The 18,818-nt window shown below is 41.2% G+C and overlaps 1 protein-coding gene across 1 annotated transcript in view; it reads left to right on the forward strand.

Moving 5' to 3' along the window:
- Rtn3 (reticulon 3) overlaps positions 1 to 18,818 on the forward strand; it is a 56,540-nt gene that overhangs the window by 34,749 nt on the left and 2,973 nt on the right. Inside the window, exons 4-8 of the mRNA XM_055610610.1 lie at positions 11,574 to 11,781; positions 14,426 to 14,564; positions 14,880 to 14,949; positions 15,954 to 16,000; positions 17,834 to 17,892. Of these exons, the coding sequence (XP_055466585.1) occupies positions 11,574 to 11,781; positions 14,426 to 14,564; positions 14,880 to 14,949; positions 15,954 to 16,000; positions 17,834 to 17,892 (523 nt within the window). The remainder of the gene's footprint in view (positions 1 to 11,573; positions 11,782 to 14,425; positions 14,565 to 14,879; positions 14,950 to 15,953; positions 16,001 to 17,833; positions 17,893 to 18,818) is intronic.

Below are 18,818 nucleotides of genomic sequence, written 5' to 3' on the forward strand. Positions count from 1 at the left end.
TTGCACATACCCACACAGACACACAAATATACATAATTAAAAAGTTTTAAATCTTTTAAGAAAGATACAGAGCTGGGTGTGGTGGCTCACACCTTAAACCCAGCGCTTCGGAGGCAGAGGCAGAACTCACAGATCTCTGTGAGTTTGAGGCCAGCCTGGTCTACAGAGTGAATTCCAGGACAGACTTGGCAACACAGAGAAATCCTGACTTAAAAAAAAAAAAAAAAAACCAAAATGTAGAAAAACAGGGCATGATGTCTCACATTTGTGATCCTAGCACTTAAGTTACAGGCAGGAGGAATTGAGTGAGCTTAAGTCCAGACTGGGCAACAGAGTATGACCCTGTCTCAAAAACCAATCAATCAAACAAAAAGTAGTGTGGGTGTGTAACTCAGTGATAGACCATTTGCTTAGCACTTATGAGGCCTTGGGTTTCTATCCTCAGCGCTGCCTGAGGGAAGGCCAGAGATTGGGAATAAAATTTAGGTGGGGATTCTGTGGTTGGTTAGTCTGAAATAATTTTCAGATTGGCTATATTCTTGGAGTAAAATAGAGGGGAGTATCTGTCCATTACCCAGATACCCACAGTCTTAGTTGAGGTTACTGTTGCTGTGACAAAACACCATGACCAGAGCAACGTGGCAGGGAAAGGGTTTGTTTGGCTTACACTTCCAAATCACTGTTCATCACTGAAGGAAGTCAGGACAGGAACTCAAATAGGGCAGAAACCTAGAGCTGCTTGCTGGCTTGATCCCCACAGCTTTCTCAGCCTACTCTATTATAGAACCCAGGACCACCTGTCATAATGGGCTGGGCCCGCTCCATCAGTCACTATGTAAGAAAATGCCCTATAGGCTACCCAACATCCCTGTCTTTAGGCATTTTCTCATTTTAGGCTCCCTTCTTTCTCTTGACTCTAGCTTGTGTCAAGTTGACATAAAACTAGCCAGAACACCCACTGTTTCCCTAGGAGAGTTACTTGATAGAGCTGCTAGGAAAATTAAGACCTCAAAGTCAGGGCTATGTGTATTACCTAATATGTGGTTTTGCTTTCAATTTTTGTGTCAGATAAGGACTGTGTCACATTTTTAATAATTGTGAAGTCGAAAACCATGTGATTTCCTGCGTCAGCTAACAGAGAAAGACAGACAAACTGACTACAATTTAAAGTTCATTGAGGCTGGTTGAAGTGGCCCACACTGGCAGAGGATGGAAGTGAGTAAAGGCAAGAGGACTGTACATTTGAGGCAGTTCAGTTGCTAAGAGTATTTGCCTAGCATACAGGAACCGCTGGGTTTAAACCCTGGCACTGAATAAGCAAGACATGGTGGCACATTCCATAATCTCAGCACTTGGGAGGTGGAGGCTGGAGGATCAGAAATTCAAGGTTCTTCTGCTAGTTTTGAGTTTATGAGGCCAGTCTCAATCAACTTTAGATTGTAGTCAGTTTCTAGTCAGCTTTATGGGAACCTTTCTGAAATTTTTGCATGTATGTCAGATTTTACTAGTATGTCAGCAGTTTACTAGTGTTTGAGTTTAGTGTGGTCCAGTGGCTCTGGTCTATAGACTCTTTTCTTGTGTTTGAGATAGTCTCACTCCGTATCCCACACTGGCCTTAAATTCATAGTCACCCTTCTGCCTCAGCCTCCCAAGGGATTGCAGGTAAAATTAATTGTTTTCAGGGATGGGATTTCAGGTGTAATCCACCACACCTAACTTCTATACTGTTTCTTAATTTGCAAGTTCAGTAGTCTGACACGTGCAAAAATACACCCAGATTTAATCATAAAGCCTGTCTTTAGCCAGGCAGGTAGCAAAAGACTATGATCCTATCACTTGGAAAGATCATTAGTTGGTGGCCAGCCTGTGCTACAAATGGAAAACTCTACCAATGTAGCCAGCCCACCTGACTTTTCCCCACCTAAATTTTCTTAGATGCATTGAATATTAGGAGATTAAAACAAATAAAAAGACCTCTGCAAATAAAATAAATAAAATGTTGTATAGATCTTGAATTGTTCTTTTAAAATGAAGTTCAAGTTGACAGGAGTTTTGTCAGTTTCATTCTTCTTTCAGAATAAGTATTTTCTACCCTTAAGGATGCCTGGATTAGCCTGATGTGGCGGCACATGCCTGTATTACCAGCACTCAGCATGGCAGAAACAGGAGAACCCTCTGAATTCGAGGCCAGCCTGGTCTATGAAGTCCCAGACAGCCAAGGCTACACAGAGAAACCCTATCTCAATAAAACAAAACAAACAAAAAAGAATGCTTGGGAGAAACCCAAGAGTGGTGGTACATGCCTTTGTTCCCCACACTAAGGAGGCAGATGCAGTCAACTCTTTGAGAACCAGGACAGCCAAGGGTATATAGAGAAAACCTGCTTGGGTTAAATTCTGTTGACCCTTGAGGATTTCTGAGCTTAAATCAGAACGAACTCTTTGCTTAAATTTGGTAGTAACAACAAAGAGATGAGAAAGTCAGCAAGGGTCACTGCTGCTTCCGGTTGAATTTGCAGGCTGATGGCGTCTTCCTTCTTTGGAGAATGTCATTAGGCATGGCAACTCCCTCTTCTAATGCATTGTGGTTACTGCAGCTGACATCCTTAAAGCTCGCTGGCAAGAGGTAGAAAACGCTTGTTTTCAATAATAAGAATAATGTGGACGCCTCGGCCGAGGCCTGGGCTTCTGAAGTTGGCCCCTAGAGCCACTGCGCTAAGATCCGGCTTGCTCGCGCGGCTTCTTTAGGCCGCTGCACTAACGGCCTTAGCGGAGCTCTCCAGAGCGGCCAGATGCAGTTGCTGGTGCCTGGACACCATGCGATGGGGGACTGCTGCTGGATGCAGTGCTTCGGCCTGCTACAAAAGGAAGAGGACCTGATGCAGAACGGAGGCGGGGGTGCAGGATCCAAGTGTTTTAGAGCATGCCCGAAAGGTGAGCGGTTAACTGCGCATCTACTCTAAGTGATAGCCTGAGAGAGCCCAGAAGCAGTCATATGCCACCTGCTAAGGAAGAAGTAGTTGGCCTGTGAGAGAGACGTTATGAGTCTATTGCTGCAAAACAGATCTTGGTCAGAAAATCCAGAGTTAACAAAAGAAGAGAAGTTAAAATTGGAAGAAGCGGAGTCAAGAGAGTTGGCAGAGCGGTTAAGAGCACTGACTCATCCAGAGGACCTGGGTTCAATTCCCATTACCAACCTGGGCAGTTCACAAATGTGTGTAACTCCATGGTCTGACACCCGCACTGAGACATACATGCAGGCAAAATGCTAATGAACATAAAATAAAAATAAGTAAATTAGGAAAAAAAAAAATTTAAATAAAATTAGAAGAGGCAGCTTTGTACATTGCCCAGCGTGAAGCAGCCACGGCAGTGAAGCAGAGAAAGCACTTGGGGCAGGAAAGGTACAGTTGTGCCATGATGTGCTCCTAGCAGTAAGACTGAAACGTAAGGACCAGAAGATAGTTTGGATCTTGTTTAAAAAATAGGAAGGGGCAGTGTGAATCTTGCCAGATCCACAGTATTGACACCAAGTAAGTACCAAAAGCAGCCGTGACTTAATGAACAGAACTAAGTCAGCTAATGACATGATGGCCCATCCTTAGGTGGGACCAGAAGATGGAGAAGGGATGAAGGATGCTTCTCATGAGGCAGCACTTAAGTGCAACACTGACTTCAGGTAGGCTCTGATGATCCCTGTAGGCAATCGAGGGAAGGGCTGAGATCTGTGACAGTGGTGACTTGAGTATTGCAAGCTTTTGAGTCCTGTCCTGAAATATCAGGTTCTAGCATCAAATAGTCAAAAACCAGTCAACGGATTGGGCAGAATGAAATTTTGAGACCCTGCTTAACAGTTTTGACCTAGTGTTTAAAAATGGACGAGAACGCATTAGTGATAAATGCTGACCCTTTTAAGGGGGAATAGGTAGCAAATTGCAAATGTTTTACTAGGAGGGAGTGAGAGTGATGGAACAGAGCTGAATGGCTTTAAAATAAATGCAGTTTCAGTATCTGTCTTCTGCCTTTTCAAGACCAGTTAAATTCTAATATGTTATCCATTAAATTTATTTTAACTTTTTATAGCATTCTTACCCTTGTCAGTTTTTGCATTTTAAATCTTGGCTAATTTTAGTTTGACTGCCTGACCAAACTGAAAATCTTAAAAGTGTTTTTTAATTCTCAGCAGATATGAAGAGGGCTGAGAGAGAATGGTCAGATTTGTCTGGAATTCGGTTATTCCATTTTCCAGCATTATTTATTTTGATGGCTTCTTTGAGTTCTGTTGTCTGATATAAGCACAGTTAACTTGAGAAGATCCTAAGAAATGCTAGGTATGGTTCTTCCCACACCCATCCCAGACACATATCCTAGTGTGATATTACACATTCTGAACAGAGACTATAAAACAAGCTTCTGTGTGTTACAGTGTATGTACAGTGATAGTAATTAAAAATATACATTTAGATGTTTAACTTCCTTTAATATATCACTATATTGACTTTAAATTGGTTTCTTGAGGTTTTTTTCTATTACTTTTAAAATTCTGTATTTCCAGTAAATGATCTTAGAAAGGTTTTACACAGAACATGTAAATGTGAATGATTGAAGAAATGGTAGTACAGGTATTTAAAAGTAAATTAAGACCTTTTTGGTATGAAAGATGCTGTTGGTTTTATTCTTTGCTTTAAATGGCATGGAACTAGTATATCAGTATATATAATTTGTGGCAGGCAGCTTTTCTTTTCCCTAACTTTATGAAACAACACACAAGGTCAAGTAATGCTATTGAGATGGCTCACCAAATAAAGGCACCTGCTGCCAAACCTGATCTGGGTTTATGCCCAGAACCTACACTGTTAAAGAACAACATGGTTTTAGTGTCAGGGTCAAGATCCAAACAGTCACAGAGACCACGATGTGAAAGACAAATCCTCTGGACCAGGAGCTAGGAAGTGACAGACTGGCTAACCCCCAGGTGCAGCAGGGAGAATCTTTTTGTTTTTTAATAGTTTATTTTTATTTTATGTGCATTGGTGGTTTGTCTGAGTGTTTGTCTGTGTGAGAGCATCAGATCTTGGAGTTACAGACAGTTGTGAGCTACCATGTGGGTGCTGGGAATTGAACTCAGGTCCTCTGGAAGAGCAGTCAGTTCTCTTAACTGCTAAGCCATCTCTCCAGCCCCAGGGAAAAATCTTATATAGTTTTTTCATGATCTTTGCAAAGCTTAACTGAAACATTAACATTTAGCATAAACACATTGTTACCATTTTTTTTTATTTTATTATGTATACAATGTTCTGACTGCATGTACACCAGAAGAGGACACCAGGTCTCATTATAGATGGTTGTGAGCCACCATGTGGTTGCTGGGAATTGAACTCAGGACCTCTGGAAGAGCAAACAGTGTTCTTAACCTCCGAGCCATCTCTCCAGCCCCCATTGTTACCATTTTTAACATCATTTTGTCAGCCAGTTTCAGAAAGCCTCATTTTTCAAGTCAAGTCCGCCTGGTTTTCAGGAGTTATTTGTGGTCTGTTGGTTTGAAAAACCAGTCTGCACAATAGGAACATAAATCTCATTTTACTTGAGAAATGCAAATACCAAGACTTTGGAAACAAGTCTAGAAGCTGAACAATAGGGAGAATGAAGACCCTGTTATTATTTAAACCATATTAAAATCAGTAGTGAAGGCGGAAATAAAGGAATCGGCGTCTAGCAAATAGCAACCCCTGAAAATGTTTGATCTCACACATGCACACACACACTCAACACACATGCACACACATGTGCTCACGTTAAATAAACAAATATAAAATAAAAATTGAGGGCTACAAAACACTCCCTGATTGCTCCCTTGACTTTGCTGAGGGTGGAGCGTGGATTTCCAAAAGCACATTTAAGTGAGCTTTTCTTAGGATGTTTTTCTTTTTTGTGTTGCAGCAGCAACAGGGCAGTTCAGATAGAAAGAGGAACTTAAGACTGCTGCTGTTCTGAAGTAACATGCACAACCTTTTCAGTATTTGAATTACAAGGAGATCTAGGTTTCATCATTGTTTTCATCCCCTAGAGATAAATATGATACTTTAACATGTGAATATACATTAAGTCATATCAATATAATTGAAGCTACAGCTTTTGGTAATCATGTAGAATGGTTGTTGTTGTTGTCTGGCCAATTTCCTGTGCTAATGTTTTTTTTTTTTTTTTTGAAATTGTGTATTGCACATGAGATAAATGCTTTTGTTTCAACTCAAGCTACTGTAGTGGTTCCTCTTAGCTGTTCTTTTATGTTTATGTGTGTCTGCTGTGTATGTACAGAAGAAGGTGTCAGATCCTCTGGAGCTGGAGATACAGAGAGTTGTGTGCTGTCTGCTGTAGGTGCTGAGAATTGAACTCTGGTCCCTCAGAAGAATAGCAGCTACTCTTAAGCACTATGCCATCTCTCCAGCCTCCTTAGCTTTTTGTTTATTGTTGTAAAAAATAATAATAATAATTCTAGAGGGCATTTCTAACTCTGCTAGCTCCCAAATAATTTAGATAGAGACCTGTTGATTTATTTAACAAACTTAAGCACAATGATTGGGCAGGTACAATTTATGCTAATCCTTAAAGATAGTCTGGCTATTTCCCAGCTACAAGCCCCAAGATACTTGCCAATATCCATCCTGTCTGAGTTGGATCTACTCCATCAGACCACTTATTTCTCTCCATTTTCCTCCTCCTTCTTCTTCTCTTCTGCCTAGTTATATGCTGTCCATCCTTTTTTTATTAACCAACCAGAGATAATTGGGGAGCAGAGTTTACACAACATTGTTCAGAGTATGTGACAATTCCCTTGTCCAGACTGCAGCTAGATCCTGGGACCCAGAATTTAGCATCTAAATACACAGCACCAGACCAACCCCAAACATATTATAATAAATTTTCTGAAGGAATAGTAAGTGCTTAAGGTTTTAACTAAATAAGCCCATTTTTACATTTAAGCATTTTTTAAAAGTAGTATGGGCACTTCAGGGTTCTCTGAAGAAACATAATTTTGAAAAAATATGCATGTGTACATATACATGTCTATATACATATATACAGAAAGTATATATATATATATATATATATATATATATATATTTATAAACATGTATATATAGAATGGTTTATCTGCTTTGGTCCAACTAGTATAACAGTAGCTGTCTACCAACATTATGTCTAAGAATTCAGTAGTTGTTTAGTCCATGAGGCTGGATGTCTTCGGTATAGGTCAGAATTTCAAAGAAGTAAGCTCTGTTGCCAGTGAAGGAATGGACTTACAATCAAGAGTAAGAGCAAGAAGGCAAAGAGAGCAAGCTTCCTCCTTCTATCAGCAGAAGGTGTGGCCCAGAATAAAGGTGTGTCTTTCCTACCTCAAAAGATCTGGAATTCAAGAGGCAGAGGCAGACCAGTCTTTGGAAGTTCTATGATAGCCAACACTACATTGAGAAACCCTGTCTAGAAAAGATCCAAGTTAAAAATGGGTCTTCCAGCTGGGCTTGGTGGCACACACTTTAATTTCAGCACTCAGGGCAGGCAGATCTCTGTGAGTTTGAGGCCAGCTTGGGTCTACAAAGCTAGACCAGGACAGCCAAGGCTGCACAGAGAGAAACCCTGTCTCGAAGAAAAATGGCTCTTGCTACTTCAAATGAAAAAAAAAAAAAAAAAATCCCTCACAGGTGTACCCAGCCACTTGGATTTTAGTTAATTCCAGCTGTAGTCAGGTTGACAATCAAGAATAGCCTTCACAGCCACCTTATGGAAGATCTGATGGAAAATAGGGAGCAATCACTTGTAATACACCATCAACATAAACATTCCCAGTACGTACAGACTTTGCGTCAGAAGCATAGAAAAATAACTAATGAGACTAGAGAAATGGCTCAGTGGTTAAGAGCACTGGCTACTCTTGATAGCTATTTTCAGCCTATAAAATGAGCCAATTCAAGCCAAATTGAAGTGTTTTTTTTTTTTAAGGTTTATTTATTTATACACAAGTGCTGTATTTGCATGTACACCTGCATACCAGAAGAGGGCATCAGATCACATGATAGATGTTTGTGAGCCAGCCATGTGGTTGCCTGAACTTGAACCCAGGACCTCTAAGAAGGAGCAGACAGTGCTCTTAACCACTGAGCATCTATCTCTCCAGCCCCCAAATTAAAGTATTTAAAGGCAGGTTTATTGAGGACAGCTCACAGGAGGAGGTAAGAGAAGTTGCAGAAGGAGACAGAAAGGCGGGGGAGGGAGCAGAGAGAAAGTGGATGTGCAGAGAGAGAGGAAAGAGGAAATGCAGAGAGAAGGGAACCAAAATGTCTGGATTATATAGTGAAGGGCCTCTGGGAGAGAGGAAGCCTAGCCTTTGGGCTGGCAAGTAGAGGGTAGAGGGCAGGTTATGCTGGCGATGTCCTGTAACAAACAAGTAGGGACTGAGGGCAATAATAGCTAACATTAGGCACTAGCTCCTGACTCAGCAGTGTTCTGGCGCTTCCACATTCATCCACTCAACCCTGCACATCCCTACAAGGGAGCTACACGAGTTCTGCACCATTCCAAATCACCCAGCTGGTCAGTGGCAAAGGTTGCAAACCTGTGTACTTCACAATCTGTACATTAGCAGCTAAAAGAAAGGGCAGATGATGAATTCCATTGTGACATTTCACACATGTATGTAGTGTATTTTGCAGATTCATACCCCATCAGCTCCTCTTGTCTCCTTTTGCATACCTTTAAAAAGATATCCCTGTGATACAGGTTTTGTATTCAAGAAGCTGGGTCAGCAGGATGGTCAGAAGCCCAAGTCCAACCTCAAAATTAAGGTGTGAAAAAAGTGCTAAGGGGAGATATAGCTCAGTTGAGAGAGTGCCTGCCTAGCACACAAGAAGTCCTTGGTTCAGTCCTTAGCACCACATATTCCAGGCAATTGGTGTACACATCTAATCCCCCCTGGTTCAGAAAGTGGAGATAACCTGGAACTCCTGACCCTCCCCCCTCCACCCATTAGAGTCTTGGATTACATGTATATACCAGAATACCTAGCTAATTTGCTGTTTTAAAAGCTGTACTGGCAGTAGGAACAAATGAATCTCCTCCTCCCCACCCCACCCCCCAAAAAAAACAATTATGGAACCAAAACTACTGTAGTAATAATAATAATTAAAAAAAAACTACTGTAGCTCCTTACTAGGTTCCTGGTCGTAAACTGAACATCCATTCTATTAGCTTTACATATTAAACTTTGACAGCTCCCCTGTTTCTTACTTTTTTTTTCTTATAATTTTTCTTCATAACTCTGCCAATGAATAAGAGAAGTAAAAGTTTTCAAAGGCCTTGCCAGTCCCCTTTCTTTGATGTTCTGTACTGAGAATGCTTAGTTTCCACATGGTAAATTTCCATGTGAGGGGCAGTATCAGGAAATGAATGGAAGTTGTAGTCACACTGGCTCTGGGTTATGAGTTGGGCCCGTCACAGATCTGAAGAGCTGTTAGAAGTAAATAAGGTGGTGGTGCTCTGAGGAGAAATAAAGCTGTAAGGTCATACAAAGCAATGGGATACAGTGTGTAGGATAGGAAGTAATGGTAGGCCAAGGCGTGAATGAAGCAAAGAAACAAACTATGAGGTTTGCTATGTAGAGCAGTCTATTAATGCCCTTTATCTGCCCTTCCTTCTTTCCAACAATAAATCCTCTTTTGGCCTAGACCCTAATTCCACTGATAATTTTAAGGCTGAGCCCAGGGCCTTTCTGTACTGTTTTGCAGTTTATATTATGCCTCTAGGGGGCAGTAGTCACCTGTGTAAATATTGTAGGTCTAACTACCTGGTATGACAATTTTTCAACAGATGGTAAAGTTTGTGAGAACACAGTAGCCATTTCCAATGTGTGCAAATGTAGAAATCTATTTTCTTTCTTTGTAAAGGCTTTTAGACTTATTAATTTTATTTATGTTAATGGTTTGCCTGCATTGTATGTATGTGTATTATGTGCGTGCCTGGTGCCCATGGAAGCCAGAAGAGGGCATCAGATCCCTTAGAAATGGAGTTAGAGACAATTGTGAGCCACCCTGTGGATGCTGGGAAGTGAACTCAGGTCTTCCTGAAGACCTAGCAGCCAGGGCTCTTAACTGCTGGTTCATCTCTCCAGTCTCCTGTTGATGTTTTACACTGGTACTTTTTAAGAATATAGATCAGGGGCTGGAGAATGACACAGCCATTAAAGGCTAGGCTCACAACCAAAAATATAATAATATAGATCAGTTATTCTGTAGAATATATATCTATAGATATAGATTTATTTATTTTTGTGGAGGCAAGAGTTTCTCTGTGTAGCCTTGGCTGTCCTGGACTCACTTTGTAAACCAGGCTGGCCTTGAACTCACAGAGATCCACCTGCCTCTGGCTCTCAGAGTACTGGGATTACAGGTGTGCACTACCACGCCCACCTTGTAGAATATTTCTCAAGTTGAGTTTTTTAGTTATCTTCTCTTTTCAAAAAAGTTATGTATTTGGGCTGGAATTCCATAGAAACAGTATTGTGTTTTTCTTGAAAGTGTCATATCCAGGATCACATATCAGTTTGTTGTGTTGTAATGTGGAGCCTCTCTGTGTTCTGTATTGAAACTACACTTACAGACACGAACTTTGAAATATATGTGCCTAAACTCTGACTGTAGGAATCGTCCTCCTGACCTCTCAGGTAGGTCTCCTGTTCAGTTTTCTTGTATAGTCTCAGTTCAGTCATGTGTACCTGAGTGGCACCCTGGTTTTCTATGATTTGTGGAACTCACTTTCCTATCAGAAATCATGAAACTTCTACTTTCTAGTAGAGTTTGTTACATTAGGTCATAATGCACTCTGTCTGCATTAGCCTTGAAACAGCTTTAGAGGGGAAGGAGAGAAAGAAAGGAAATTACCAAGACTCAGACTCCTTTTTTCTGTGTAGCCTTGCCTATCCTGGACTCCTTTTGTAGACCAGGCTGGCCTCAGATTCACAGTGATCTGCCCTGCCTCTGTCTGTCAGAGTGCTGGGACTATAGGTATGTGCCAAAGATTCAGACTCTTTATCTGTCCAACGTTAGAGGCCTTGTCCTTTTATTGTTTGTTTTGTTTTGTTTTGTTGCTTTGTTGTTTGTTTCTTCAAGAGAGGGTTTCTCTGTGTGTATCCTTGGCTGTCCTGGACTCATTTTGTAGACCAAATTGGCCTCAAACTCACAGAGATCCGCCTGCCTCTCCCTCCCAGAGTGCTGGAATTATAGGAATGCACCACCATGTCCAACTGGCCATGTCCATTTTTGTAAGGCCAGGCTGGGCAATGTAGCAAGACCCTGTCTCAAGAATAAAAACAGTATGGTCAGGTGTGTATCACAGGCCTGCAGTCACAGCTCTTAAGAGATCAGGAGTTCAGGGTTGCACTACAGAAAATAGCCCAAAATAGCAAAACCAAAAATAAAGAGGAGACCAGGATACTAGGGAGATAGATAGCTCAGACAGTAAAGTGCAGCACAGGCAGGGTGGTTCTGGATTCTCTAACTTCTATTTCCTCTCTCTCGGCAGTGCGTGATCTGATTTTCTGGAGAGATGTGAAGAAGACTGGGTTTGTCTTTGGCACCACGCTGATCATGCTACTCTCTCTAGCAGCTTTCAGTGTTATCAGTGTGGTCTCTTACCTCATTCTGGCACTTCTCTCTGTCACCATCAGCTTCAGAGTCTATAAGTCTGTCATTCAAGCTGTGCAGAAGTCTGAAGAAGGCCATCCATTCAAGTAAGTTTGCTGAGATTGCTCAGGTCTGAAGTTCTAACCTGCCTTTTACAGCTGATCAATGGCAGAAACATGTCCTAAATACCTTGCAATCACCCTAACAAGTGATCAAGTTAGTATGAGAGAGCTTTTTTGGGGGTTTGGGGGGACAGGAGGTTGGTTTTTTGAAATAGGGTTTCTGTGTATAGCCTTGGCTGTATTGAAACTCACGCTGTAGACCAGGATGGCCTCGAACTCAGAGATCTGCCTGCCTCTGCCTCCTGGAGTGCTGGAATTAAAGGTGTGAGCCACCACCTGACTGAGAATGTTTAACTAATTAGAGGCTCACACTTAAGGCTAAAGCTCCCTGCAAATTGTGAACAGGGCATGGAATAGCTTGCCCAGGGCAGCCTGCAGTCACCCAGAAACAGCTTTACATTTCTAGTTCTGGAACCAGTTTACTCTGTGTTTTTTCTGAATTTTATTTCTGATTTACTTTAGCTCTAGTGTAGTTTCTCTGGGTCTGGGGAAATTATTTTTAGCCTTTAAAGTATTGTTTATGGGGCTGGAGAGATGGTTCAGCAGTTGAAAGCACTGACTGCTCTTCCAGAGATACCGAGTTCGGTTGTCAGCAACTGCATTGTGGCTCACAACCATTCATAGTGGAATCTGATGCTCTCTTTTGTCATGTAGGCACACATGCAAATAGAGCACTCATCTACATAAATAAATGTAAAAATATATTGTTTATATATGTGAGTGTTTTCCCTACAAGTGTGTCTGTGCAACATATGTGTGTTTTGTCCTTGCAGGCCAAAAGAGGGCATCTGGTCCCCTGGAACTAGAGTTACAGGTTGTGAGCTGCCCTGTTGAGTGCTGGGAATTGAACACAGGTCTTCTGGAAAAGCAACCAGTTCTCTTAGCCACTGAGCCATCTTTCTAGCCCTATCTAGAGACAGATTTCAATGCCTTTCTGGTTGTGCTGTAACGTTAACAAATGGTTCCTCGTGTTTGTGCTGTTGAAAATCTTTGCCCATAAAAATTTGTATTTGAGCTTTAGAAACCTAAAAACCCTTTATGTTTAGAAACTTTAAAAACCCTTTGTTTAATAAAAAGAGCCCCTGCTGTGACCTCCCTAGAATAGCTACTGGCTCCCTGATGGAACTTGTATTTTCTGTTGATAGAAATAGAAAAAGTAACTTCAATTCCCAGCAACTACATGGTGGCTCACAACCATCTATAATGAGATCTGGTGCCCTCTTTTGGCATGCAGGCATACATGCAGACAGAACATTGTATATATAATAAGTAAATAAATCTTAAAAAAAATTTTTTTAAAGGTAACTTAAGTCATATGTGTCTTTAAAATTCTATTGTAAGTTAATTTTAGTGAACCAATAGTTGTTGATTGAATGAATGAATACGTTTTTACAAGCTCAGATGTCTTATTTTTTTTCCTCAGATGTCTTAACAAGTCTTTGTGTCATTTCTATGACGTTATAAAATGTTTTTACCAAATTATATTAATTGCAACATCTAGGTTTTGTTTGTCTGTTTGGTTGGTTTATTTTGTTTTTTGGGGGACAAGGTCTCACTGTGTCGCCATGGCTGGTCTGGAACTTACTATGTAGACACAGCTGCCCTGAAACTTACAGAGATCTGTCTGCCTCTACCTTCACACCTGGAAACATGCAGTGTTTAAAACTTTTATTTGAAGGTACATTCTTAATAAACAGGCGGAAGAACTCATGCCTCTCACTCTCCTGCTCGTCTTCAGAGCTGACAAGCAGTGTACACTCGGTAGTAGTCAATGAGCAGGGTCACATCTCAGAACAACGTGGCCAGCATGGTGACACACACCTCTGAGAGGCCATGGCAAGCAGATCTCAGTTCAGGCCAGCTTAACTATATAGTAAGTTCTAGGTAATCCAGGGCTATGTAGTTGAGACTCTTTCTCTGCCTATACCCCCCTCCCGTTTTTGTTTTTTGTTGTTGTTTTCTTTAATCTCAACCTCAGAGAACAGAAAACTGTGTGTCTAGTTTCCAACCCTAGTGTATTCATGATCTCTACCCTCCCATTTTTTTTTTTTTAATTGGGGATTGAACCCAGGACCTTATACATACAAGGCAAGTGCTCTGCCACTGAGCTATAGTCCTAGCTTTTCTTTTTTCTTTTAGTTTTTGTTTTGGTGGTTGTTGTTTGAAACAAGGTCTCTATGTAGCTTTGTATTTTCTGGAACTTACTGAGACAGGGTCTGAGGCAGCAAGATGCTCCGCATGTGGAGGTGTTTACCTCTAAGTTTGACCATTTGAGTTCAATCCTGCCACAAGCTGTCCTCCGATCTCTATATGTGCACCATGGTGTGCTTGCACAAACACACACACTGTTTTAGTCAGTGTCCTGTTGCTGTGAATAGACAACATGACCATGGTAATTCCTGTAAAGGAGAACATTCGTTTGGGACTGGCTTGCAACAGAGACTTAGTCCATTGTTATGCAGCACGCAGGTGGACACGGTATTGAAGAGGCAGCTGAGAGCTCTCCATCTGGATCAGCTGTCCCCACAGATTTCTAGAATGACAGTTTCATCCTCAAACACCACTGTGCTCTTGAAGATGTTCCCCTGCTGTGTCACATGTGTGACTATGTTTTTTTCTTTCTTGGAAGGGCTTACCTGGATGTGGACATTACACTGTCCTCAGAAGCGTTCCACAATTACATGAATGCTGCCATGGTGCATGTCAACAGAGCCCTCAAACTCATTATTCGCCTCTTTCTGGTAGAAGACCTGGTTGACTCCTTGAAGGTTAGTTGCTGGGCTATAAATCAGAGGTAAAATGGGGCATATAGGATTTTATCGGTCAAGAGAAAGTCTGTAACAGAGAGATAGGTTTCAGCAGAAAAAGCTACCACCTCCCTCTGGAGAGCAGCGTTGGACCAGCAGTCACAGCTTAGCACCTGTACTTACTAATCTCTTTTCGAACCCAAGACAGTGAATTTTCTGACTGTAAAGGCAAGTGGGGGATCTGTGTCATGCAGCCTTGCATTGATGCAGACCTAGTTAGCTTCAACTCTATGTTATCTTTATTCTTATTTAACCCTCTGACATTGGCTTTCACAGCTGGCTGTCTTCATGTGGCTGATGACCTACGTTGGTGCTGTTTTTAATGGAATCACCCTTTTGATTCTTGGTAAGGTGACAAGGAAAGTTTGTCTATGCACTTCATTTCTTGAAATAGTCTGTAAGACTAAGTGTAAATTCTGATCCAGATGGTACAGACCTATAATCATAGCTGTTCAAGAAGCTCAGGTAGGGGGATCAAACCTGCAAGGCCAGCCTGGACAACGTAATTAAGACCCTGTCTCAAAAATTAAAAAAAAAAAAAAAAAAAAAAGAAAAGAAAAGAAAGAAAGAAAAGGCTGGGGAGGTCAGACAGGATGGTGCATACCTATAATCCCAGCACTAGACAGATGGAATCAGGAGGATCAAGAATTCAGCATCATGTTAAGCTTTATAATGAGTTCATTTAGGACATATGAGACCCTCAAAACAAAACAAAAACACAAAAACCAACAACCTTATCCCAGGGTTAGAGTGCTTGCCTAAAGAGCACACACACACAGCATGACCAGGTATTCCACGTGGCCGACATGTGCTATCTATAGAGAGTATGCTGCGTGTTGACGTAACCTTCGCTTCTGGCTGGCAGTTTCTTAAATGGTCTCACAAGGAAGTCTCAAAGCACCTGTGAATAAAGAAGCATGTAGCTCTGGTTTAAATGTGGGGACCTTGCTTTTAGACACCACTGTATAGTTTAGAAGTTAATATCTGTTGCACAAAGAAAACAACCTATTTGGGGTTTTTAACACTACCCTGATCTGCTGTCTCCTGGCTATCCTCAGTGGGGAGAGCTCTTGTTGGCTAGCAATTTTAACCAAATCAGTGAGTTCTAGGTTCAGTGAGAGACTGAACTGTCTCAAAAAAAAAAAAAAAAAAAAAAAAAAAAAAAAATAGAGGGCTAGGCATGTGGCTTCGTTGGTAAAGTACTTGCCTAATATGCACAAGGCCCTGGGTTATGAGCCCTAGCACCACATAATCAGTCTCTTTCTGATTGTTTACTCTGCTTCATGAGGAAATGTCTGCTGCCTGAGTCTCTCACATTTGCACTTGCCCTGTTTTGATTCTGTCTTACAGCCGAGCTGCTGGTTTTCAGCGTCCCAATTGTCTATGAGAAGTATAAGGTAAGCATTTGTCTGGAAGAAGATATGCTGGGTAGTGGTGACTGGCTTCAATGCATTTTAAGGAAAGTAAGAAACAGAAAGCAAGAGAGGCGTAGGGTAAATGTTCTGTGTCATGGTGATGAAGTATCCATTGCAAAAAAGAAAGGTAAGAAGATGCTTTACAGTAAAAGCTGAGCTTCTAAAAACTACACTGCACTTGCAAGGAAATGTTAGTGTGACCAGAGGCCTGCATTGTGAGCTGAGTAGATTAGCTACCTATCAGAAGACCTTTTGGGAGAGCCAGGGAGATGGCTCAGTTGATAAATGTTTGTCACACAAGCATGAGATCCAAATTCGTATCAAACACCCACGTAAGAATGCCTGGTGTTGCAATATACACCTGCAAACCTAGCCCTGGGAGGATTGCCCTGTGGCCCTGTGGCTTGTTGGCCAGCCATTCTAACCAAAGCAGTGAGTTCTAGGTTCAGTGAAAGACTGTACTATCTCAAAAATAAAGGCCTGGGAACACAGCTTTGTGGCACATGCCTGTAATCCCAGCACTCAGGGAGGCAGAAGCAGGCCTGGTCTACAAAGCAAGACCAGGACAGCCAAGGCTACACAGAGAAACCCTGTCTCAAAACAAAACAAAAAATAGAGGGCTGGGGATGTAAGTTAGTTGGTATGGTACTTGCCTCATATGCACAGAGCCCTGGGTTTTGAGCCCTAGCACCACATAAAGCGTATTTATAGCGCACACTCAAAGTCCTAGTATGTCAGATGAGCCAGGAAGATCAGAAGTTCAGGTTCGTCCTTGTCTGCAGAGTAAGTTGGAGGCCAGCTTAGGCTACATGAGACCCTGTCTTTAAATTAATTAATTAGTTAATTAATAACAAGGCATAGAGGGCCTGGAGAGATGGCTCAGTGGTTAAGAACACTGTTCTTCCAAAGGATCAAGGTTCAACTCCCAGCACCTACCTGGCAGCTTAAAACTGTAACTCTAGTTCCAGATGGTCTGACATCCTCGCACTAATGCACATAAAATAAAATTAAATAAATTACTTTAAAAATAAAATAAGGCATAGAGCAATTGAAGAGAAACTTTATATCAAAATTTTGCCTCAGGGCTGGAGAGATGGCTCAGAGGTTAAGAACACTGGCTGTTCTTCCAAAGGTCCAGAGTTCAATTCCCAGCAACTATATGGTAGCTCACAACCATCTATATGAGATTTGGTGCCCTCTTCTGGTGCACAGGCATACATGCAGGCAGAACACTGCATAAATAATAGATAGATAGATAGATAGATAGATAGATAGATAGATAGATAGATAGATAGATAAAAAGAACCTTTAAAAAACTTTTTTGCCTGCACAGATACATGCACACTCATACAAGTATGCACACACATACAAACAAAAAATATGTTTGGCTTTTTAGTATGAAATGAGTTAATCATCATACCCATGAGCCATAACATATCACAACTGTAGAATATAGATAAGTGTGCAGCTTCTGGTACTCAGAAGATGTACTTCAGTATTGCTAAAGGAAACAGCACACAGTCCTACTTCTACTGCTACTGATTTTTATTTAAAGTGTTTAAATTAAAATCTAATAACATGGATTTGTAACTCTTTGAAAAACTGGACATGATTTTTATTTTCCAGAATAGTGAACAGTGAATAGGATTTTTTTTAAATATTCACACTAAATAGGAGAACTATGCCTTTTCCAGGGAGGTTAGGATATTATCAGAGTACATTGTGTGAAAAGTTTTGAAATTTATAAAAAGGCCCTCAAGAAAATTCTCAGCCCTTTGTTGCCCAGCTAAGTCTTCCTTCCTTCCTTTCTTAAAGACGCAGATTGACCACTATGTTGGGATTGCCCGGGATCAGACCAAGTCGATTGCTGAAAAGTAAGTATACTTAGGGATCACGTTTACTATTGTCCATGTGTACTCCTTCGCCATCATTTTTAGTCTCTTACGTAAAAATGTCAAAAGTGAATAAAACCTTAAAAAGGTGCCAGGCACAGTGACACACCCCTGTAATCTCAGCACTCAGGGAGACAGTGGCAGATGGATCTCTGAGTTCGAAGCCAGCCTGGTCTACAAAGCAAGTTCAGGACAGCCAAGGCTACACAGAAACACTCTGTCTCAAAAAAGCCAAAAAACAAAACAAAACAAAACAAAAATTTTAATAGTTTTGTTTTACTAATGTTAAGAAGCATCTTTGGGTTTTGTGGTGGTGCTTAGAGACAGGGTCTTGCTGTGTAGCTCACACTGACCTTAAACTTAATATTCTGTATACTCCAGCTCTGAAGAAAGAAATGATCAACAGAAATACATTGGCTGTCAAATTTTTTTGGTTATTTAACCCTATTTTATTTCCATATGCATCCAAGTTAACGCAGTGTTTTCTGTCTTTTTTTGTAAGTAAATAAATGTAAAACTTAGCCGGGCATGGTGAGGCATGCCTATGATCCCAATACTCTGGGAGGCAGAAGCAAGCGGATCTCTTTGAGTTCCAGGCCAGCCTGTCTACACAGAGAAACCTTGTCTCAAAGGGGAAGGGAGAGGCGGAAAATAAAACAAAACAAAAATAATGTAAAACTTAGATCCTGGCATTGTGGTGAACACTTTGTAATCCCAGTACTTGGGAGGCAGAAGCAGGTGGGCTGTGCAGTGAGAGCCTGTCTGAGAAAACAAACAAACAAAAATCCCTGTTTTCTTTTTTTTTTTTTTTTTAAGATTTATTATGTATGCAGTATTTTGTCTGCATGTACACCTGAAGGTCAGAAAGAGGGCACCAGATCTCATTATAGATGGTTGTGAGCCACCAT

Source organism: Psammomys obesus, unplaced genomic scaffold (genome assembly GCF_907164565.1).
Source record: "Psammomys obesus unplaced genomic scaffold, mPsaObe1.curated_primary_1811, whole genome shotgun sequence".
Taxonomy (NCBI): Eukaryota; Metazoa; Chordata; class Mammalia; order Rodentia; family Muridae; genus Psammomys; species Psammomys obesus.